This window comes from Musca autumnalis, unplaced genomic scaffold, assembly GCF_047663935.1.
Source record: "Musca autumnalis isolate F117 unplaced genomic scaffold, ASM4766393v1 scaffold_5, whole genome shotgun sequence".
In the NCBI taxonomy this organism is placed as follows: Eukaryota; Metazoa; Arthropoda; class Insecta; order Diptera; family Muscidae; genus Musca; species Musca autumnalis.
Window position 1 is genome coordinate 88,378,701 of NW_027412088.1, and position 24,667 is coordinate 88,403,367.

General features: G+C 36.4%; 1 protein-coding gene across 1 annotated transcript; it reads left to right on the top strand.

The window, feature by feature from the left end:
• Window positions 1-14,085: 14,085 nt before the first annotated feature.
• LOC141405862 (ribitol 5-phosphate transferase FKRP) lies at window positions 14,086-23,824 on the top strand. The gene is made up of 3 exons (XM_073990677.1): window positions 14,086-15,379; window positions 15,446-15,562; window positions 21,911-23,824. The coding sequence occupies exons 1-3, from the start codon at window positions 14,618-14,620 to the stop codon at window positions 22,745-22,747; spliced, it is 1,716 nt and encodes a 571-aa protein (XP_073846778.1). The 5' UTR covers window positions 14,086-14,617; the 3' UTR covers window positions 22,748-23,824.
• Window positions 23,825-24,667: the final 843 nt, after the last annotated feature.

Here is a 24,667-nt window from a genome sequence, read left to right on the forward strand (position 1 = left end):
CAGTTTCTGGATCAAAGCCTATCTGTACGAAAATCCACGGATAATTCGGAAAAGGTTGGTGTCTGTGCGTTCTGGGTCTTCTAATAGTTTTTAATGAAATAAACGAATTTCAGAGAATAGAAACACTGCAAATTTCAGATGATGGTAATGAACAAAATTTCAACATCACAAATAAAGTAACAAAAGGGCTCAGGGAAGGAGAAGAAGAATCTAAATTTGATACTGCATTGTCAAAATTATTAAATATTGGCGAGAAGGAGAACGAATATACAGCGTTTGCTACAAGCATCGCTTATCAGTTGCAAAAGTTTTCAGAAGGAGAGGCTTATGAATTGATGGGCGAGATTCAAAATTTGATAGTTAAAAAGAAGGGAGCTAACAAGGGGTCAAAATCTCGGATTCCTCTTGAGGAATCCAGTCTTTCGGATAACGAAATATTACCTTTGGATTTGGAAAACTCAATGCCATCCACTTCAACAAACGGGGATATTTTAAGCTATGCCATTTCCTTCGCTGGAATAAATGACGAGAATTAAAAGATTCTAATATGCTCTACTAATACAGATTTACTTTGTTACGAATGAACTCATTACGGACAAATCTAGTTATTGTAAACACAGACTTTTTGCCTTTTCCCTCCATTTACTACTCTATGTGTTATTTAAATAGCTTTAGTGGATTTATATATCATCATTTCTATAAAAACTTTTTAAATATAATTAAACATTATTAATAAACTTTTTAATAATATATCACTTGATATTATCTTCTTTAAATAACCAGGATAGGTCTGCCAGTGATTTTGTAGTTCATATACCACTTTCAAAAGTCGTATTGGGGCTCTTGAAGGTGTGGTGATAGATTGCTTATCTTCCCATATGTTTGGACGAAATGTGTTTCAGATAATTTGGAGTTGATTTAGCCATGTCCGTCCGTCTGTCTGGCTAGCTGGTGCGCACGATAACTCTCGAACGGAGCAACCGATCCGGTCCAAAATTTGGCCTTCCTAATATTTTGTCCAAACATAGTATAAGTTCGAAGATAAACCATGTCGGTCCACTCCTTCAGGTACCACCCTCACAAAATTCAAAAAATCTTCGGAAAAATATGCGCATGATAACATAACATAACTTCACCGAAATGAACCAGGATATTAATATAAACACATGTCTGTTGCTATAAAGTAATGTTTTTATTAATAACATTATAATATACGCTTTAATTAAAAAAACAGGTTCAATGTTAGTCTTTTTCCATTGGAAATCAACATTGCCGTCCGATATTAAATACTTAGAAATATCATCCCTTATTCTGCTAGAATATTTGTAGGTTCTGGTTTCTTGATGACCAAGTGCTGAAAAAGTTGTGGCGCTGCTTTCTGTTAAAGACTCTTGCGAAATGTTTTTCTTCTTCGTTAAATAGTTATGCAAAGTACAAGCGGTCATTACAATTAAGTCGACCGTTGACGTTTGCACTTCCATAGGACGATTAAATATACCAAATCTTTTGGCCAGTCTTCCGAAAGCGCATTCAACAACCATTCGAGCCCGGCACAATCGGTAATTGAATATTTCTTGTGGTATGTTTAATTTTAAACACCTGCTGAAAGGTTTCATTAAGTGCTTGTCAAGGGAAAAGGCATCGTCACCAATGAAGAAATAAGGGATTTTGTTCCCTTGGCCGGAAACAATCTCTTTGCTGCAGGGAATATTTAGGGTTCCATTTTGCAAACTCTTGTAGAGATTAGAATCTTGATATATTGTGTTATCGGATGCCTTGCCATTTGATCCAACATCCACAAAAATAAAGCGAAAATGTGCATCAACTGCCGCAAAAAGCACAATGCTAAAGAAACCCTTAAAATTATAAAATTGTGACCCTGAATTCGCTGGAGCCTTGATGCGAATGTGTTTTCCATCGAGGGCCCCAAGGGTGTGTGGAAACTGCCATATATCTTGAAAATCTTTTGCAATATCTTCCCATTCTTCTACAGAATTTGGAATCTGGAAAAATGAATTAGATCATATAAAAAATACAACTTATGACGAATTTTTAAAACGTGAAGATTTTGAGATATGCAATAGTATTTTTCATGACTTGACATGTACTTTCCTTCAAATGAGAATCAATAAGAGCTTCATAGATTGCAAGTAGCACACACGGCATAAAAATAGAAATGGTGCTCCTAGAAACTCTCGACAAATATTCCAGAGACCCGAAGGAATCACCTGTAGCCAGGAATCTAAGAGTTATTGCTAACTTTGTTCTGGCAGAAATAGATAATCGCATGTGTGTGTCGTTTTTCTTGATTTTATGTTCAACCTATGAATGAGAACATTTGCATATGTTTGTAACAATCATAATAATTTACATCCCGGATGCGTTTACCTACCAGACCAAAAATTTCTTCAAATTGCTCCTTGTGAAGACGGCAAAAATTATTGAAATCATTGTCATCATCCTCCCATAACAAATCTTTTAGCAAATGCGCTTCCAGGTCAAAATCTAACCTTTTTATTAATAGGGGCTTGACCCAATATTTCCTTTTTTCAATTTTTTTCTTTCGTCTGCAAACTTTGTTTCGCTCTTCCTTTCTTAATTTTTTTAATTCCAGAAGTAAAGCAATTTTCATGAGTTGTTTTCTGTTTGAAAACATTTTGAAAATGAACTGGCACAATCCTTTGTAAACGGACAAGAAAATTGTATGACAATTGAACATTTTTCGACATTTTCGAGTATAATACATGTACTCAATTGGCACCAATTCACTGGCATGTGTAACAGAAGTGTTACAGAATATGCCTACAGGGTACCTATTCTGATTCTATGAAAATATGAAATGAAAACTTTTATAAAGGAGAAAACTGTCAAATGAAAAAAAATATATAAAGGAAATATTTTTCATTTCAAATTTTAATAGAACAAGAATCCAGCCCCATTTGTGAAATAAGAAGAGGAATAGAACTGGCTAACATATGCTACTTTGGCTTTAGTAAGCAGTTTAAAAACAAAACCACATCTTGTCAAAGAAAAATTACACGTACATATAAAACTTTCTTTCAAATTTTTGGTATAGGTACACGTTTTGATATATGTAGCCTCCATAGAGCTGTACTCCCGATATTTTAAGCCACATTATTCAACTGAACGTGACGTTGGGAAATGAAAGATACTAAGCAACGGTTCTGACCGGATTTAACATGGCAAAGCCAAGGATTTTTCTTGGTCTCTGTCTCATCTCAAGTGGACACTAACTTCCCCGTGATGTCACTTGGGAAGCTGCCTTTAAAACCCGTTAAAGGTAGAAAGCCAACATGTGCCGCGTGCTCACCCATAATATCGTTAAAAACTTGGGTTTGGGCGTCGGGTTAGTAACCCATGCCTAGAAAAAGCATCCTACTATAATAAAAACAAAGAATAAGAAACACAAACCCCTCTAAAGTTGACGACCTCCACAAACGTTTTAACGTTTGACCAAGAACAGCGAATCTGCACCAGGAATGTTCGCACTCTTTATAGAGAAGGTGCGTTACTACCATACAGGAAATACGATGGATAGGGAAAGGCGTCACAAAGACATGATTTAAAGCATGAATTTGGTTGCGGATTTATAGTTAGTCGGAGGTTAAAACATCTGGTCTCCAGCTTCACCCGAAGTGAATGAAAAACTTGCTACAATTCGGATAAAAGCCTAATTTTTCAACATCAGTTTTATTTGCGCTTTTGCTCCCACCGAGGACAAAGACGATTAGATCAACGATATATTTTACGTGCGCTTAGAAGAAACATATGTCCGCTGCCTTGCCCATGACATTAAAATTATTCTAGGGGATTTTAATGACAAATTGGAAAGGAGAATATCTTTGGCCCAACAGTCGGGAAATACAGCCTTCACAATACAACATCTGACAACGGTATGAGGCCTCTGACCATAGGCCTACACCAAGGAATCCATGGTATGACCAGACGTGTTGTGCTACCGAAGTAAAAAATGCGGCATAAAGGGCTGCTCTAGAATCAATAGCAACGCGTAGCGCACGAGAGTGGTATTGGGATAAAAGGAGAGAGGAGAAACATTTTTTCGCAGTAAAATGAGAGAAATGTAAAAGAAAAACTACAAATGGCTTTGGTTCAGGTACATCCTACTGTAGAGACCAGTAAGGTAATTTGATAGCTCATACAGATAGTGTGCTCGGGATATGGAAAGAGCATTTTTTTCAAACTGTTGTTATCCAATACTAGCGAAGAGAAAATACCACATATTCAATCCTAGAAGATGCTATTGAATTCATATCGATCGAGCAATATGAGGTAAAGACAGCAGCTTACCAGCCGAGCTGTTCGAAACCGGAGGCTACATACTAATAAGTAGACATCGGATTTTGCATATTTGCATATTTTTTAATATTAAAGATACGAAAATTCTGATTGGACCAAAATTCGTTTCAAAGAAATCTAAATTCAATGGCAGCGTCATATTTCGTATTTATTTTGCATATTTGCATATTTTGCATATGCACAAAATATGCAAAAAATATGCAAAAAATGCAAAAAATATGCAGAATATGCAAAAAATATGCAGAATATGCAAAAAATATGCAAAATATGCAAACAGATTTTGACCGAAAATCGTCATAAAAGTCGTGAAATTGTCATTTAAAGTTGGAAAAACCATAAAAAAGTACATAATAGTGTTCTAAACTAAGACTGTTGACCGTTTAACGTCGATTTTTTCGGCAGATTATTATGTTATTGAGACCATTTACGACAGTATGGTGTAGGGTATAAAAATATGGTATCGTAATACCATTTTTTTATTATTAAACTATGCAAAAATATAAAATTTAATAAAATATCAAACGTTTTATGTAAAATTCAATATTTTCTTTGTCCTAATTTGTAGAATTGGGCTGGTTTTAACCCAAAGAACCAAATCGACCTCTGATTTTTTTAGCCGGGGAGTCGCCTAAACCTTTTAGTATTGTTAGATTTTAAGATTGCTAAATTTTGAGCACAATTCGAATATGTTAACACGTGAGGCCTCGATGTTTTGAAAATCTAGATTTTTTGCTATTTGGCGACTTCGACGACCCATATATGCGGAACGGTTAAAGCTATTTGCCCGTATTATGCATTCAATTAAAGACCATTCTCATCTTAACATTTCTTGCTGAACAACAAAGTACGTAAGTGTAACTGACTTCGAGATAATAAAGCCAATGTCTTTTTCGGGACACCTAAGGGCAAAATGGAGTCTATTTAAAAAAAAAAAAAATTCCTATATTATCAATTTTTGGGAATGAACACGAATATATTTTACTTCATTTGAAAATGTTGCCTTTTAAGGCGAAGATCTATTTTAATATTAATTTTAATTAATTTCTCGTTGGAGTCGAGCTTAATGGTCGATGATGTTTTCAAGTGAAAAAGGAAAGCCGAAGATTCGAACCCAAACAACCACCATTATGTGACATGTTTCGCCTTTTGTAGAGACTCATCAGACATATCGGCCGTGGAATCGCTTCGCTATCCATCAAACACATCATTTTTCAAATGTAATTTTGTTTTTACAAAGATGGACATTTGTACATTCATTGTATGGCTTCAATGGCAAACGCTTTCATTTTGTTAATACATATTTAAATTTACATAAGGGACTGACATAATGTGGTTTTGGAGCCATCTGGGTACAGACGACAACTTGTTGATGAATTCGACTCCTTGCTATGTCGCTCACAATTTTCAAATTGTTTACCATCCTTTACCCCTCCTGGTAATTGATGTTCTGTGGTCAAGTTGCAGGATCTTTTTCAAGAAATTCGGAGTTAAAGTTTAATCTCTTGGCACGTAGCGCCATCCTGTTGAAACCACATCTCCTCCGGATCAATGTCATCCATATTTTCAAACAAAAAATCATTGATCATGGTGCGGTAACGATCTCCATTGACCGTAACGCGAGCTCCGGCCTCATTTTTGAAGAAATAAGGTCCGATGATGCCACCAGCGTGAAAACCGCACCATACGGTGCATTTTTCTGGATGTAATGGAGTCTGTAGGGTCTCTTGTGGATTGGTCTCACTCCATATGCGGCAATTTTGCTTATTAACAAACCCGTTAAGCCAAAAATGCGCCTCATCGCTGAACGCCATACAAATGACGAAGTCGTCTATAAGTTGCTCGAATCGACGACTGATTTTCAAAGTAAATTTGGATAATTTTAATACTGAAACAAATAAAAGAAAAAGTTTGATCAAAATTTAATTTTTTGTGTTACTTTTTACAATTTAAAGTTCTATCTAGCTTAAAAAAACACCCTTTATATAAACATTATCTTGTTCATTATACGTTTTGTAAAATCAATAACCCAAACTCTCACCTATAACACTCAGTTGTTGTCGTGTGGGATACCAAATAAATAAATAAAATAGAAAAAACATTCTGGGGACGTTAAACCAGTCTCGAACGATTAAAACGCAAGGTGCTTCTACGGCCTCTTGTTCTTGGAAAGTGAGCTGGGCAGTAGTTTTAAAACACTCTCGCCTACTTCGAACTTCGATTTGTCAATCGCAGACTATTCTTATAGAAATCGCTTGAATATGTTTGGTTGATGTCCGGATGTGCTTCCAAACTTGCAGTGAAAAAACATAATCAACAATTTTTCTAACAAGTTTGTACAGTGGTACAGAAGCTCTCGACCTAATATCTGCTTGAGCTGTTGAGACCCTATTATTCTAGGCATCTGCACACTGCTAGTTCTTGTTTCTCCCATGATCTACTGTCAGTTTCAGGAACGCCTAGGAGTTGTTCTTTAGCTCCATGTGATACCAGAACAGCAACCCGTTTTTTTCTATTTTTTTAAACATCTGGTAATAGATTTCCATGCCAGTGCACGCAAATAGCCTCGTTCCTTGAAGCTGTTGCTTGTATTTTTCACGGTTTATTCTCCGCTGTTCACGGATAAAGCTTCTAGAGATCTTATATTGTAGGGATCCTCTCCGATAGCTTCTACTGTAGCCAAAATGATACTAGTAACGTTCCTATACACCTTACAGGCGTCCAGCACCAATGACAATTTTATAGTTACGATTTTCTTGAAGCCACGCTTCATTGTTTTCGGGCAGATGGTTCTTCAGATTCTACGATACGTTTAGCATCAAAACAAGACCTAACCCTCCTTGAAAATGTATTGAAATATGAAAACATTGACGCACAAACTTCAGAAAAAGGAAATAACAACATGATTAATAATCTGTGGTATCCTAGTCCTGAACTTGCTGACCTGGCATTGTTTGATCCAACGGTGCAAAACGCAGTAAAGAGCCAAAAGGCGACAAAAATCTTAACAAAGCAAAGATTCCAATTTCTTCAGAAATATTCGATCCAAACTTCCAAAAGAGCAACTGCCGAAATTCCTAGAAAAAGGTCTGGCATAATTCTTGTTGTTCAAGAGATTAAACATAAGTCCGAATTTTCAGGAGGCGCAAAGGATGGTAAACAACTTGAAAGTTGCAAACTACATAGCAGAGCGTTCTTCAAGTAGTCAGCTGTACCCAGATAGGATAGCTCCAAAACCACATGATGTCTGACTCTTGAATAAATTTAAATTATAACAAAATGTAAAAGACATTTGCTTTCATTTCAAAAATTGATAAAAAGGAAGATGTTTTTTTAATAGACTCCATTTTCTCGCAAAGGCGTACTTAGTCACATTTTTACGGGACATTGGCTTTATTATATCGAATTCAGTAACACTTACCTAGTTTGTTGTTCAGCAAGAACAGAATGGCCTTTAATTGAATGCATAATACGGGCAAATAGCTTTAACCGTTCCACATATGAGGCGTTCAGAGCACACTTCGACTAACTCCATAAAACAAAAAGTTGAGAAAAGCAATGATGAAATGTATATTGTTTTTTAAAATTCCCCTGATTATATGGATTCAAATATATAATGTAGAATGCATAATAGCAGGTATAGCTTTCATCTAACGGTATATAAAATAAAATAAAAACAATAGTCAACAAACAATCGTTAGTAATGTTGTGGTAATGGTGGAGTTAATCGAAGTGTGCACTGAAAAAAGTATAAGGTTAGGTCTTGATTTTTTTTATTAACGAAAAACTTAGTTTTTTGCACATATGTATATTACAGGTTTTACATAAAAATTAATGTTGGCAGTTCAGTTATAAAACAATATTTGTAATTAATTCATGTTAGCTTTATGTTAGCGTCATTCTTCATTCTTCATGGCTAGGTTTACGACGTTTCCAACGTATGTAATATACGTCAAAAATGTATGTTATATACGTCATAATAAGGCCATCTATGGTTTCAACAAAAGCCGAAAGGACATTGCATGTAAAAATGTACACGTTGCGAGCAGAGCTACATTTGAATGTGGAGTTAATCGAAGTGTGCACTGAAAAAAGTTGCATATTATTCAGTGGTCAATAAAAACTTGTTATTTAAAGGTGCTCATCTTTATTATTCAGAAAAGATATTATAATCATAAATAGATATGGCGATATCAAAGGCTTTGACACTAAAATCTCAAATTTTTCAAAAAGTGGAGTTAGTCGAAGTGTGCACTGAGCGCCTCATATATGGGTCGTCGAAGTCGCCAAATAGCAAAAAATATAGATTTTCATAACTTCGAGGCCCCAGTGGCACGTGTTAACATATTCCAGTTGTGCTCGAACTGTGACAGTCTTAAAATCTGACCAAATTAAAAACTTTATGTGGGTGCCGCCTTAAAAAATCCGACATCGATTTGTTCCTTTTGAACAATTACCAGCGCAATGCTACAAATTATGACAAAGAAAATATTGAATTTTACATAGAACGTTTCATATTTTATCAAATATGCCATTTTTACATAGTTTAATAATAAAAAAATGGTATTACGATACCATATTTTTATACCCTACATCACACCGACGTAAATGGTCTCAATAACGTAATAATCTGCTGAAAAAATCGACATTAAACGGTCAACAGTCTTAGTTTAGAACACTGTTATGTATTTTTTGATGGTTTTTCCAACTTTAAATGACAATTTTACGACTTTTATGACGATTTTTGGCCAAAATCTGTTTGCATATTTGCATATTTTGCATATTTTTTGCATATTTTGCATATTTTGCATTTTTTGCATATTTTGCATATTTTGCATATTTTTTGCATATTTTGCATATTTTTGGCATATTTTTTGCATATATTTTGCATATTTTTTGCATGTTTTTGATATGACCCCAAATATCAAAAAATTGACCCTTAAAACGCCTAGATCCAAAATTTGAGTCCAATCGGATGAGAAATAAAAAACATGCAAAAATCCGATGTCTACTGATAAGTTGTATGCACCAGCTAGTTAGCACCATGTGGCAGGAAGAACTCGTACCCGGCATTTGTAACCTTTGCATCCTGTGTCCCATCCACAAGAAAGGGGCATAAGTCTGCTCCATATAGCTTACAAGATAGTGTCAGGGATATTGTGTAAAGGCTATACCAATGTGGATTTATACCTGAGAAATCCTGCGCAAATCCTGAAGAAGACCCAAGAGATAAAAATCGACACCTACCATCTTTTTATACCCTCCACCATAATATGGAGGGTATAATTAAATTTGTCATTCCGTTTGTAATACATCGAAATATTCATCGGAGACCCTATAAAGTATATATATTCTTGATCAGGGTAAAATTCTAAGTCGATATTACCATGTCCGTCCGTCTGTTGAAATCAATCAATCAATTTTTAAGAGAGAGCTTTGTAATTTGGTTTAGAAGGTTCTATTAATCCTAGGCTGTTTGGTACTGCAAATCGGTTATATCGGTCCACGTTTTGATATAGCTCCCATGGAACGGTACCACCCGATTTTCGGTATTTTGAAGGTTGTGGCCACAAAAATCAACCAAAATGGCAAAAATTTTGCAATTTGTCTTTATTTGGGGTAATGAACTTTCCATATGAAATTTGTGGGTATAGGTCCACACCTTCATATAGCCCCCATAGAACGGTACCCGATTTCCCGAATTTCGGCACGCTTCATATAGCCCCTATGGAACGGTACCTCCCGATTTTCGGTATTTTGGCCACAATAATCCACCGAAGTGGCTGAAATTTGGTATTAGGTTTTCATTTGGGGTATTAAACGTTCCATATGAAATTTGTCGGTATAGGTTTACGTTTTGATATAGTCCCATAGAATGGTACACCCGATTTTCGGTATTTTGAAAGTTTTAGCCTCATTATCACACCAAAATGACTGAAATTTAGTACTAAGTCTTCGTTGAAGGTACAAACCTAGAGCTGGCAAACTATCGATATCGGCCCCATTCGATTTTTTCGATATTTCCGTTTCAAAATATCGATAAAATCGATACTATCGTGGAATTATCACCCCTATTTATTTACAATCCAAAATGGCCAACAAACATATTTTGTTAACATTTCGTATGTCATTGAAGTATCTTCTAAAACTCAATTTTAAACGTCGGTACTTTAAGTTTGCGTGCTCTCGAGGTGAGTTTTAAGAGAATTGTTCCAGTCCAATTTGACGAAATCATTTTGTTACTGACTGGTCGGTGGAGTGTGAGATATGGTGGGTATAATTGCTAAACTCATCTCGAATTAAATTCCTCTAGGTCATAAAGCCCTTCTGCAGTATGCCAGTAATTGCCAAACCCGAACGCAAGATCCAAGATGCAATTGGCTGGTGCCAAAATCATTGTTTATGTCATGACTGGCATGTATGGTGATCCATCTGAAATAGGTGTTGTTGTTTGTTGATCATCATCCAATCATTTGCCGCCGGTTTGATTGTGCTGTTTTTGGACAAATTGTTGCAACATTTGCGAAACCTTTTTTTGGGAGGGCCTTTCACAAAAAAGGTGCCGTTATTGCCTTGGCCTCACGTAACGAAAAGGTTCGTGTTTTGCGTGATGCATTCTACCATCAAAACTTGCCCAACTTTGTCTTCGTCATCTACTTCCAGGGTTTCCGTCTGACCGTATTTGCGGTCAACACAGCAGCTACCCCATCAAACTAACTTCTTCATCAACCTCCTAGGTGTTTTGGCAAATGTTGGCCGCATCTTAACCGATCCCATCCATGCCATTTACTTTAAGCTTTTAAAAATCTTTTTATTCGCTTACACAAAAAGCTTACAGGTAGAATAAATCGCGTCTGTTACATGGTAGAATAAGAAGGTGTTACACGAAATCATCCCAAACGTCAAATTTGCTCACTTAGTGATGCCAAGGTTTTCGATAGTATCGATATAAAAAACTATTCATCGATATTAAATATCGATACTATCGATATTTCTATCGATGGTTTGCCAGCTCTATACAAACCACGTTTTGATATAGTCCCATAGAACGGTGCCGCCCGATTTTCGGTATTTTGAAGGTTTTAGCCTTATTATCACACCGAAATAGCTGAAATTTGGTACTAAGTCTTCGTTGGAGGTACAAACCTTTCCCCTAGAAATTTGCCAGTATAGGTCCACTCCTTCATATAGACCCCATAGAACGGTACCTCCCGATTTTCGTTATTTTGAAGGTTGTGGCTACAAAAATCCACCGAAACGGCTGAAATTTGGCAGTTGGTCTTCATTTGGGGTATTAAACTATCCATATGAAATTTGTCGGTATAGGTCCACTCCTTCATATAGCCCCCATAGAACGATACCTCCCGATTTTCGGTATTTTCAAGGTTGTGGCCACAATAATCCACCGAAATGGCTGAAATTTGGTATTTGGTTTTTATTTGGGGTATTAAATGTTCCACATGAAATTTGTCGGTATAGGTCCTCGTTTTGATAGAGCCCCCATATAACGGTACCTCCCGATTTTCGGTATTTTCAAGGTTTTAGCCTCATTATTGCACCAAAATAGCTGAAATTTGGTACTTAGTCTTCGTTTGGGGTACAAAACTTTCCTCAATAAATTTCTTGGTATAAGTCCACGCCTTCATATAGCCCCCATAGAACCATACCTCCCGTTTTCGGTATTTTGAAGATTGTGGGCACAATAATCCGCCGAAATGGCCGAAATTTGGTATTTAGTTTTCACTTGGGGTACTAAACGTTCCATATGACATTTGTCGGTATAGGTCCACGTTTTGATATATCCCCCATAGAACAGTACCTCCCGTTTTTCGGTATTTTGAAGATTGTGGCCACAATAATCCACCGAATTGGCCGAAATTTGGTGTTAAGTTTTCATTGGGGGTATTAAACGTTCTATATGAAATTTGTCGGTATAGGTCCACGTTTTGATAGAGCATAGAACGGTACCAACGGGGTGCCACCGTGGTGCAATGGTACGCACACCCGCCTTGCACACATAAAGTCGTGGGTTAGATTCCCCGGCCAGGCAACATCAAAACACTTTTCAACGGTGGCAAAATACCCCTCAGTAATGTTGGCGACATTTCCTGAGTACTTCAGCCATGTAAAACTTCTCTACAAAAGTGGTGTCTTAGACACGCCGTTCGGACTCGGCGATAAACTGTAGGTCCCATATTATTGAGCTAATATGAATCGGGGTGCACTCATTGATATGAGAGAAGTCTCCCTTGTCCCTTATGGGATGTTTGTGGAACAATTATATATAGAACGGTACCACCCGATTTTCGGTATTTTGAGGGTTTTAGCCTCATTATCACACCGAAATAGCTGAAATTTGGTACTAAGTCTTTGTGGGATGTACAGAACTCCTTCATATAGCCCCCATAGAACGGTACCTCCCGATTTTCCGTATTTTGAAGCTTGTGGCCACAATAATCCACCGAAATGGCTGAAATTTGGCATTTGGTCTTCTTGATAGGTCCACACTATCACATAGCCCGCATAGAACGGGAAGTACCGTATTTTGTAGGTTGTGGCCACAGCAACCCACCAAAATGGCTTTGTTGTAGCTATATGCCTTTCCGACAGAAATTCGTCGGTATAGGTCCACTTTTCGATATAGCCCCCGCAGAACGATACATCCTGATTTTCGTAATTGTGAAGATTGCGACGTCAATATCCCACCAAAAGACTGAAATGTATTATTTAGTCTTCCATGGGGTAATAAAATATTCCAGAATTATCAGTATAGGTCCGCGGGTTTCTATATCTTCCATAGAAGAGTACCTCTTGATTTTCGATATTTTGAAGTTTTTACCGAAATATCGGAAAATTCTTTATGTCTAAAAACTTTCCGCCAGAAATTTGTAGGTATAGATCGACGATTTGATATAGCCCCCATGGAACGGTACCTGCCGAATTTCGGTATTTTGAAAGTTAGCCGCATTGTTTTACCGCACTTGCTGAAATTTAGTATTTAGTCTTCTTTATAAAGGAAAGGAAACCAATTGTTCAGTTTTACTTCAATACAACTCGTGGTGGAGGGAATAACAAGTTCGGCCTGGTCGAACTTAACGCCCCTTTTTACTTGTTATCGATTATAAAGCAACCTCCGACAGCCCCATACGTTCAAAGGTATTCCAAGCCATGATTGGTATCTCCGCAAAAGTTCATTCATTCGGGCAACAGGAAATAATTTTTGAAAAAAAAAAATCATCACATTACTGTCCATAGTACAATTTAGGCAATCCACTACTGTTACAAAGTGTAAATTTCGAATGGCAAAACTAAAGGTCTGGGTACATAAGCTACCTCGCCTGGTTGCCTTGCTTTTCTGCTTCATTTCCGACATAATAAAAATAAAAGAATAAAGAAGGCCGAGCAAATTTCGAACTAGGTAACCCTTTTCTTTTTTATTCTTTTATCAGAAGCAAGCAAGGTAAGCAGGCGATGCAGCTTATGTACCCAGGCCTTAACTGTTACTTTCTTACTTGATGTTTTTTATCAGTTACTACACTTAACCACTTTTATCTTTCAAATAACAGTCCACAATGTTGACAAAGCTTTTCATAACATACCAGATAAACATTTTCACAGATAAGGTTCAAAAGCTGATAATAAAGCTTTCAAAGCTTTCCTATGTCCTGAAAGCTTCTATCTTGACAATTGTTATGTCCTTTTAAGCTTTTTGCCTGCATGTGTGTGTATGTGTGCGTATGCTGAAATGTCAAAACAAACATATGATAGGTAGATACAACAACACAATAACATTTATTATCCTTGCATTGACTTTAGCTGTCAAAATGTGAAAAAAAAAACGCTGCAGAACGGAAGAAAACGGAAAAGGAAAAAATTGCAAAAAAGAAACTTTAGAATCCGGCTAAATATATAATATAGCTTGAACTATAAACTATTTAAGCAAAAAAATGAATTGAGACCTTAGGTGTTAGTGTAGTAAATATTAGTTAAAACTCACAAATAACAACAAAATCAGAGTGATAAAAAGCACATAACAATGTAGTGATAAGTGAACTAACCTTAGACATTCAACATACAGAGTAGATGGAATCCTTGCAAGTATAGCCTTGCAAAAATGTTGCTCAACCAAAGCCACAGGAATAGAGGAATTATTTTATTGGCAGTTGAATAATCACCATCAGCCGATAAACAAAAAAACAGTTGTTGCAAAGAACATAAAATTACACCACCTTCAGCTCATCTTGTGTAACCACCACCTCCTCCTACCAGTCAGTCGGTCATCATGAAAATAATGCGTTTGCGGCATGCCAAGTTAATTGTGGTCCTAATCGTCATTGCCAATCTGATACTCTTCTATTATTCATGGAAATCGACGTTGTGGAAAAATATTGCTGCCTCCCTCACCCTACCCAGCATGGAAACGTATGATTTGCTCAAAAAACCCGCACAAGCACATGTGGAGAAATCCCCCAAGGAAAAGGCCCGCAATGCCTTTAAGCACATACGCAAATCCATTACCATTGTCTTTCGTACCTTTTATACCTTTGAAAATGATATAAAGGATTCGATTGATAGCATCCTTGATGTTATACCAAATATGCCGATTGTGGTCTACTTGGAGGGTATACCCTATCCACCGTTGATATATCAACGTAACAATAGTGCCGGTAATCAAGAGACAAGTGTACGTTTTGTTAATTTGGGATTTGATATTGCCAAGCCGGTGCTGGAACTTAACCCTCTCTCCGCCATACACACTAAATATGCTCTCTTTATGCCGGACAGTGTACGTTTGAGTAGTAAAAATCTCTTGCAGAAGATTTTGCGGGAAATCAACACAAATACCTGGGATGCTAAAGATGCTAAAACTGGGCAAAAATCGAAATCCATGATAGCTCCAGAAGAAGTGGTGCGCAGGGTAATTATTGTACCATTTGCTGGAAATCTGAAATCATTTGTTGGCTGCATACAAATCACTTTGGATTTGCCAAATTGGACTATACAGTACACGGCCGTGAATAGTACAAGTGATAAATGTGATTTGGTAAGTCCGTAGATGATTTTTAGAGAATCTTTTCAATTTAATTGCAACTTTGTGTTTATTTTGAAGTTTTTGCAAAAACATGCTGTGTTGGTGGATATTGGAGTCCTCAAAGAAATGCCAGAACCCCTAGCTGCACCATTCCCAGAAATGTTCTATATACAAGCTAAGCTTAGTAATGTAACGGTAAGTAGAAATGGATGAAGAAATGCCTACAGATTTCAAGTTCACCGATTTCTAAAACATGATCGGATTCGGTAGTAGGCATATTGAAACTAAAGCAGTTAAAAAAAAATTAAAAAAGTATAAGTCGGCTTGGCCGACAGAGATATACCCTCAGCCTCGGAAGTAAGGAAAATAAGTAACACACAATACCTCTGACGTCAATATAATACCATATGCATCGCTTGGACCAAGTCGGTTTCTCCCTTAGAGGATTAACTTATAATCTACCCAGTTTAGCTGGTGCCGGCTGGTGCTGGGCAGGCTATTTTGGGCCATTATTTCAAGAAGTAAGGACTTGCCCGTGAAAAAGCATGTAACGTCTTAATGGGGAAAGGGAATACAAGTTGTTACAACAAAAACCAAAGAGATTCGAAGACCAAATTCGGCTGATCCGTTCGAGTTTTATCGTGCCACTATACATGTTGCTATAGGGATGTTTTAAACTTTTCGGATGTATTGACTTTCCCCGAAAAAAACCTGTACTGTCGGTAAAGGAGGAAGCGAATACAAGTTGTTACAAGAAGAAGCAAAACGATTTGAGAGCAGGCCTTAAACTGCACACTCCACAAATTTTGTGTGGGAAGTACTCGAAGGAGTGGACCCATATAGTCCATATTCGAACTCGAAGGAAGGGACCGATTGAGTACATATTGGAACCCCATCTGAGTCTGCTGGACTATATCTGCCCACTACTTAGGGTACCTCCCACAGGGACAAGTCCATACCTTTTTGAGAAAACAGCCCGAAAGGTGTAAAAACCCCACATGGCTGGAGAGCACGATAACTCTCGAACGAATTATCCGATTTGGTTTAAAATTTGGCGGGTACCTCCCACACAAAACTTCGGATAAGTTCACTTTAAGACCTGCTCTCGAATCGCTTTGATGTTGCAACTTGCATTCGCTTCCTCAATTACGACGGTAAAAGTGTTTTTTCAGGGATAAGTCTATACTTATTGAGAGAACAGCCCGAAAGGTTGGAGAGCACGAACCAATTAACCAATTTGGTTCAAAATTTGGCCTTCGTCATATTTTGTCTAAACTTTGTTTCAGTTCGAAGATGGGCATCAGTTCCAATGGATGCATATTTCTAGAAACTTTTCTTTTTCCATCTTCGGTAAAGGACTTTGCGAAGATGGAGCGTTCGGCGGTGGAATTTTCTTTATTTTTTGGACCTGTAGATGTCCACAGCTAACGAAACTGGGTGGAACCCATCGATTTGCATTCACCTTCCTGAGATAAAATATCAAATTTTGGATTGGAAAGGTACAATTTTAAATTATCTTTACCATATTTCCTCTGTTTCGGACTCATAAACCTATCAAATGTGACTTTTTTGTAATTTTATTGTAGTGTAGAAAAATTTGAACATAATTCAGTATAAAATTTTGTCTTTATAAATTGTTTCTACCGATTTCTTCATAAAAATATTTTTTGGAGCTCTAAGCCTGGATTTTCATCAAATTTCAAGACCCTAATACAAATTTTTGCACAATATTTGTTGGCAATCAACACTAACGGCATTTATTTATAATTATAAATAGTTTTTTGTTAAAGTTTACCACATCTGACAAAGGATTTGTGTAAATTCTTAGGGTGGTTCTATCCTGGTGAACCATTAAAAAATGCTAATATTTTGACATTTTAGGTATTAAAAATATCGGCTACTATATACAATACACATCTAAAAAAATTATAATTTACAATTCCTCTCCTTTCGTCGGATATAACGGTGTTTGTAGACAAATATTGGTTGGTTCTATTCAGATGAACCGGAGTGTATGTATATTGCGCTCACCAGTATCAGTTGGTCACTGTATAATTTAGAGCTGTTGGACCATTATGTCAGGAAAGATAGACTTCCCATGAAAAACATAATATCGCTGCAGACAGGACCACAAGGAGTATCTTCGGTAACGATTTTCAAAGGATCCTCGAACAGAGCTTAAACTGCATTTAAATAAAAATGTTGAGCCTTTGTGAGGGAGCGCGTCGATACGGCCCATTTTCGAGCTTAAACCATGTTTGGACAAAGTATTAATAACCCAAAGTTTGGAACAAATCTTACTTACTTACTTACTTACTTACTCCGTTTAAAAATAACGAAAATATTTGAACTTTTGTGAGGCAGGTACCGGAGGGACTGGGCCGATAAGCACAATCTTCGAACTTTATCGAAGACTCGCAGAAATATTACGATATTCTAAGTTTGGATCAACGCACAAGCCACTGCACATGGTGCCTGTAGGAGTTTCTTTTACAGCTGCCGGGCCATTTTCTGAGGAAGTAGTGACTTGCACCTGAAAAATTGTGTACTGTCGTAATAGGGGCCCTTATTTGAAATTTTCGTTCATAATTTTGCGTTTTAATTTGATAGATTTTTGTCGGTAAGCAAAAAATGCCCTAGAGAATCCAACTACAGGTCTTAAACTGCACTATTCTGAAAATTTTGGACATTTTCTGTGGAAGGTTTCCAAAGTAGTGGACCAATATAGTCCATCTTCGAACTTGATTTTAGTTGGGACAAAATATTACGAGGGCCGAATTTTGGATAGAATGGGTTGATCCGTTTGAAAGTTATCGGGCTTTACAGCCATCCAGACAGACTGACGGACATCGCTAACTTGACTCCAAATTGTCTGAAACGGGTTTCGTCCAAACGTACTTGGGGCCTAAAACCTTTATTTCGATGAGCCACATTCTGGTCGTAGGAAAGTGTATAAATTCCCTCATTAGCCTAATGGCTGAGGATATAAAAAATGTAGATTGGTCAAAATTGTGTACATGGATTTTTGCTAAAAGAAGAAATGTTTAGACCTTGGATTGGGCGCCAGAATTTCATTTTAAAAGAATTCAAGACAGGTTGCCAGAGTTGTGCCTGCTCCTGAGCAATTCAAAGGATCCACGAGGATTAACCAGAATTTCTCTAATAGAAGACCAACGATTGAATGTCACAATAAGTATTGCCAGACGCACGATTGAACGACAAAACTGAGCATTAAGAAACCCACGATTGAGCGCCAGAATTTCATGACGGTAGACTCACTATTGCTCAGCATTAGTTCTCTATCACACAACCTCTATTGGATTTTAGACATTCTTTATGATACGATTTACGATTAGGAACAAAAATTTCTTTTTTCAAGGTTTGGGATCCACCATATATGTGAGGTAATAACTACAATTGGTTTCTTTATGAAAATAACAATGATTGGACGCCCGAATTTCTGCATGAAATTCCAATCTTTGGTCGCCAGCATTTGTCAATAAAAATATCAACCCAGAGTTCCTTTGTTAAAATAAACACGATTGGATGCCATAACTTTTATATAAACAAATTGACGTCTAGTCGCCAGAATATGTATATTTAAAAGATACAGTTTGGAATCCAGAATACTAATAGAAACATGACCGTGATTGGAAGTCAGAATTTGCCAATAAACACTCCCACGATTGGCCTCCAGAATTGGTGTACTAACAAACCCACGTTTTGTCGCTAGAAATTTTATTTTAACAGGATCTCGTGGAAACCATAATATCACTGACACCGCATCGTGATAGAGGGACAAAAAAGAAGGAACGTTTCCATCACTTTTATAACTGAATTCTACTTTCAATACCAAAAAAACATGTGGATGACGCCACGATGTCCCCAAATTGCCACTGCATAGGTCAATTCTCAACTAATTCCATCTTCTTTTCATAAAGTCCTCAAAAAAAATTGGAGTACGAAATTGAAGCCATATTTTTTACTTTTTTGAAGTACGTAACAAAGGAAACGACCTGACCTCTCCATAGACATATATAACGCAATTTTGGCCTGGGGTTATAATATCCAAAGCGCTACAACTGCTTTGGCTATGTTCTCTATGCTGAAATAAATAATGGTAAACAAAAAACATTTTTTTAAAATTTTAAAATATTTCTAAGGTTTTTCGACTGTATTCCCTTTCTTTTGGTCATTAAACTACGTTGACCTTACCGAGTGATATCACTGAGTTCAATGATACTTATATACTGTAGATAGGAGTTATAACCTACTTCTGAAGTATTCTGACAGGGGGTCTCCGTGTTATTGTGCAAAGTGCTCTAAAAATGCGGAAATTGGTCAAGAAGTCTTACTCTATTTCAATAAAAATGTTAAAACAGTAATAATAGTACTAGTAATAGTTATATAAGTCTACAACAAGGTTAAATAACAAATTGTTAAATAAATAATTAGTAATGTTAAATAACAAATTTTCGCTAACATAAACTTCCAAAATGTTGGTCCTTCGCAACATTTTTGAACTTTAATCCTAATTCGCATTTTGTGTCGGCAAGTTCAAATGTCAAAAAAAGGGCCAAAAATCCTGAAAAAACCCTATATATGTATATTCGATATGTCCGTAGGTGAAAGTTTCAATTCACATATGCTGAGGGTATATCTCTGTCGGCAAATCCGACTAATACTTTTTTACTTGTTTTAATTAATTTCTCGTTGGAGCCGAGCTTAATGACAGATGAACCCGCACAACCACCACTATGTGACATGTTTCGCCTTTGCTAGAGGCTCATAAGACATATCGGCTGTGGAGCGGCTTCGGTATCATCTAACTTTACCTCTTTCAAATGCAATTTGTTTTTTACTATGATGGATATTTGTCCATTCATGACAAACGCTTAGCGTACTCTTCGGAAGTCACGAGTTTTTTATTTTCTTAAGCAAATTTTTTTACCCAACGCACAGTGCGAAATATGAGCACTTTAGCGGAACTTTACTAATAACTTTTAAAGTAAAGGGCGTAGATTCCTAAAATTTTGCAAAAATGTTTCTTATATTAGTGGGTAGTGTGGGGCTCAAATTGGGCCACATAGGCCCGCGGTTTCCCGTAGCGTTCATGTAACGGCGGCTCTCTTTTTCACGTTTTACATTCATTTTTGAATCTATTTTGCTGCAAATTGGTATATTGAGCTTTCAGCGGATAGAAAACTTATGTACAAAATATTTTCAATATAGGTTCGCGTTTTGGTATAGACCCCATTGAACGGTACCGATCGATGGAACATATTTTAAATGTTACCGACACATTTTCCAACGTATTTGGTTGTATTTTGGCATTTTATGTTCTTCGTAGATAGAAAACCTCTGTGCAAAATATTAACATCGTAGGTACGCGTTTTTGGTATAGCCCCCATATGACGGGCTCCCTCATATTAGGTATTTTAAATGTTGAAGACAAAAATTGCAACAGATTTTGATGCAAATGTAAATTTTAAGATGTTAGCGAATAAAAATCCTCCTCACATAAAAGCTGTCAACATAGGTCCACTTCTGGGTGAAGCCTCACAACCCTGCACATCCATAAAAGAGTAAAATGTCAATAATTTTTTGTTTTCATTTGTATCTATAATGTTTATTGGGCTATTTAGCAGGTCTGTAACATTAATTTTATTAATAATATCTCTCAGATCGAGTTCAGGTTGGAACTGCATTACAATTTTTAACGTTTATTGGTATTTGCACCACAGCATTCAAAAATGTTGCACTATATATAAATCACCAATATTTACAGGTCAAAACTATGAAAAATTGCGAGAGGATTCTTAATTTAACAGAAATCATCATTTGTAAAAATTATTGAGTTCACTTCTTCAAAACACAGTCAACAACGGCGTTAATCGCCGCGTTTACCTTCCACTTTGGAAAATGCAATTAAATGAAATTTCCGAAGTCATTTAAAAAAATTGAATTTCTCCGAAGACCGCACGTTACCGCAGCTGTTTTATGGATCTGCGAACAGAGGAGACCCCAATCTTATAGATCATATATATCTTAAAACGTGAATGTACGTGACTCACTTTTGAAATATCCACGGAAAATAAAAAAAATAATTTTGAAGACTTCAAAAAAGCACTTCTTTTCGATTAGGATTGCACGGAAACAATAAGAGTTTTTGCATTTTTTTAAAGAGTAAAATATTATAATTGTTTTGTAAAATATTAAGAAAAATAAATCATGGCATACTGACTTACCATTTGTCCACGCCACGCTATTTTTTTACTGAATACAAATTATATTTCTTAGAAAAAAAAAATTATCAAACAAAAGTGCAACTTTAAGTGCATTTTTAAGTCATATCGCGGAGTAAATCGCCAAACTGAGTATGGGTCATTTGCAGTGGAGTACTTAGCTAACGAATTCAATTAAAATTTAATTAATTTTATGTACATTCAAAATTCCTTAAAGTTCCACTAAACTTCCCATATTTCGCACTGTGCAACGTTGAAATATAACATATTCATCTCTATTGTTGTTTTTTTTTTTCAGAAATTTGTATTTCCCCAATCATTTCAAGATGGCAGGCGGCTATTTGCAGCGTATCACACCAAACAAAGGCGTACCGATATTAGGCGTCGCCAATTTCGAGAAATGTATAAAAAATTACAAATAAAACGAATTGTGCGGCGTTCCCATAAAGTTTCGATTAAAACTGATTCCAAGGATTCCGCCTCCTATAATGCTCAACATAATTTGGTCTTGGACACGCAATTCTCTTCGTCGAATTTCTCCCTACCCCAAGTTACCGACATCGATTTAATCGGTTGTGAAAGAACCACCAAATCCTGTGTGGGCACTGTCTACAATCAACGTCCATTTTATGTCTATCTGGGTAAACATACACCGCCCTGTTGTTTGGATAAGCTAAAGAGTACCTTTAATCATGTCCTGGAGGAATTTGAAAATGTCGGCATTCGATATTGGCTAGACAATCAGGCATTGCGCACCGCAATCGATACGAATCGTTTATCACCGGATGCTTATGACATTGACATAAGTTTTAATGTCAACGATTTGGAGCGTTCGAATTCGTTGAAGAAGTCGCAAAATAAACCCTATGTTGATAATGAGGGTTTCTATTGGATCAAGGCAACGGATGGTCACTACTTTAAGGTGCAGTTTTCGAAAATAAATCAAATTGGTGTAAATCTCTTGCCCTTCGAAATAAGCGGAAATGTGGTTAAACCAAATGGATTCTTTGGCTGGAAGGCAAAACCATTTTCAGCGGATTTTTTGCATCCGATGTCAACGGTGCTATTTTTGGGTAAAAATATTATGTGTCCCAATAATGTGCGGGATTATTTAGAATTTAAGAATATTCCGTAAGCAGTGCGAGGAGATGCCGATAGAGGAGGAGTGAAGTACTGTGAGTTGAGTTTATTAAATAGACTTAGGAAATTAAGTACACCATAAAGTAACTATGTAACTATCCTCCTATCAAACCTAGTGTAGAACAAGTAAGCTTATTTAGATTTAGTTAGATTACTATTACTAATATTTTTGTTGTAAAATTTAGTTTTTAGATACGAAATTGGCACTATATATATTTTTTTAAATACCAGAAAAATATTTCTCTTTTTTTACGTGGCCATAAGAAGCATATTGTAGATAATAGTTATGGTAACCATATAGAAATATGTTTGGTTGCAGCAAAAATGTTATTGTGCCAGAAAGCATAAAAAAGTTGCAGTAACCATAGCCTTTTTCTGGTGTAAGGAATCCTTCAGGTGGTCAGCTAAAATATCCTGTGAAGAATTTAAATTTACAATGTGTGCCACAAAATACACTGCCTTTATATTTTACATTTCAAATTTTTTTACCCATCGAAAACGCTGTCATTTTGACAATGAAGTATCTCTTAGGTTAACCAGAGGTCAGATGCAAAAACATGTTTCTGTGTCTGACTATTGTGTTAGTTCATGCTCTGTTCCAGAACCTGCAAGAAGCCACTATTTTTTACTACGATAACATTTTTTCTTTATGTTATCGAAAAAAAAATAGTAAAAATTAGTAGATTCTTGCAATTCTGGAACAAACCATTAGTTTTTATATGAATCTAATTTTATAAATAGTTGACGCTCAGTTGTTGATTGTAATTAAATTACTATCCTCTTAAATTTTATCCCTTCCCTTAGGTCCTCATTCTCAAAGCCTCTGTTTTTTGAAAAAAGTTAAGCCTTATATTGTCATTAAGATATTATAGTGAGTTTAAAACATCTACACCTACACCTACCTATAAAGTTAAATATATAGATATATTATGAAATACATTATTACAAACATACATACATATTCCTAATTGATTGATCATCTGTAAAGAAATAACACTACCTACCAACCTACCTATGTGGAATAAATAATAAAGAAAAACAACAACAGCAAATAAAACACTTCAAAAGTAAATCACTTGAGTTTTCTTTATATTTAACAAGTAAAAAAGTATCAGTCGGCTTTGCCGACAGAGGTATACCCTCAGCCTGTGTGTATTGAAATACTTTTTTCCAAAAAATGAACCGACAAAAGTGTGGATAGGATTAAAGCTCAAAAATTTGCGGGCATATCGATAGATAGGGCTTTTTTATCACACTAGCCTACGAAAAATATAATATCGCTGTAAACAGGACCACTAGGAAAACCTTCGGTAAAAATGCCCAAAGGTTCCTCGAACAGACCCTTAACCTCACAAAAATGTTGAACATTTGTGTGGGTGGTACCACAAGGATTGGACAGACAGGCCCAAAATTTGAACATAAACTAAGTTTCGACAATATTTAGAAATCCAAAGTTTGGACCAAATCGGTTGCTACGTCTATGAGAAATCGCGCGTACCATTTTAGCGAATATTTTCGAACCTTTGTGGGAAGGAGTGGACCTATAAGCACCACCTTTCATCTAATATTCGAAGAAATATTACAACATCCAAGTGTGGAAGAATGCAGTATTCGGTTAGAGCTCTCCAGCCACTACATATGGTGCCATAGGGATTTTTTACAACTTTCGGGCTGTTTTCTTAAAAAGCTTGGACTTGCCCCTGAAAAAACTTTTATTGTCGTAATTGAGGCAGCGAATGCAAGTTGCTTCAACAAAAATGAAAGTGATTCGAGAGCAGTTCTTAAAGTGAATTTATCCAACATTTTGTGTAGGAGGTACCCGAAGGAGTGGACAAATATAATCCATATTCGAACCTGATCCATATGTGGTAGATATATTAGGATGTGTAAGGTATGGACCAAATCGGTCACTCCC

Coding starts and splice junctions, on each gene's coding strand:
- LOC141405862 (XM_073990677.1), top strand. CDS start 14,618: ATGAAAATAATGCGTTTGCGGCATGCCAAGTTAATTGTGGTCCTAATC. Junction 15,380..15,445: donor CAAGTGATAAATGTGATTTG/GTAAGTCCGTAG, acceptor TTTATTTTGAAG/TTTTTGCAAAAACATGCTGT. Junction 15,563..21,910: donor CTAAGCTTAGTAATGTAACG/GTAAGTAGAAAT, acceptor TTTTTTTTTCAG/AAATTTGTATTTCCCCAATC.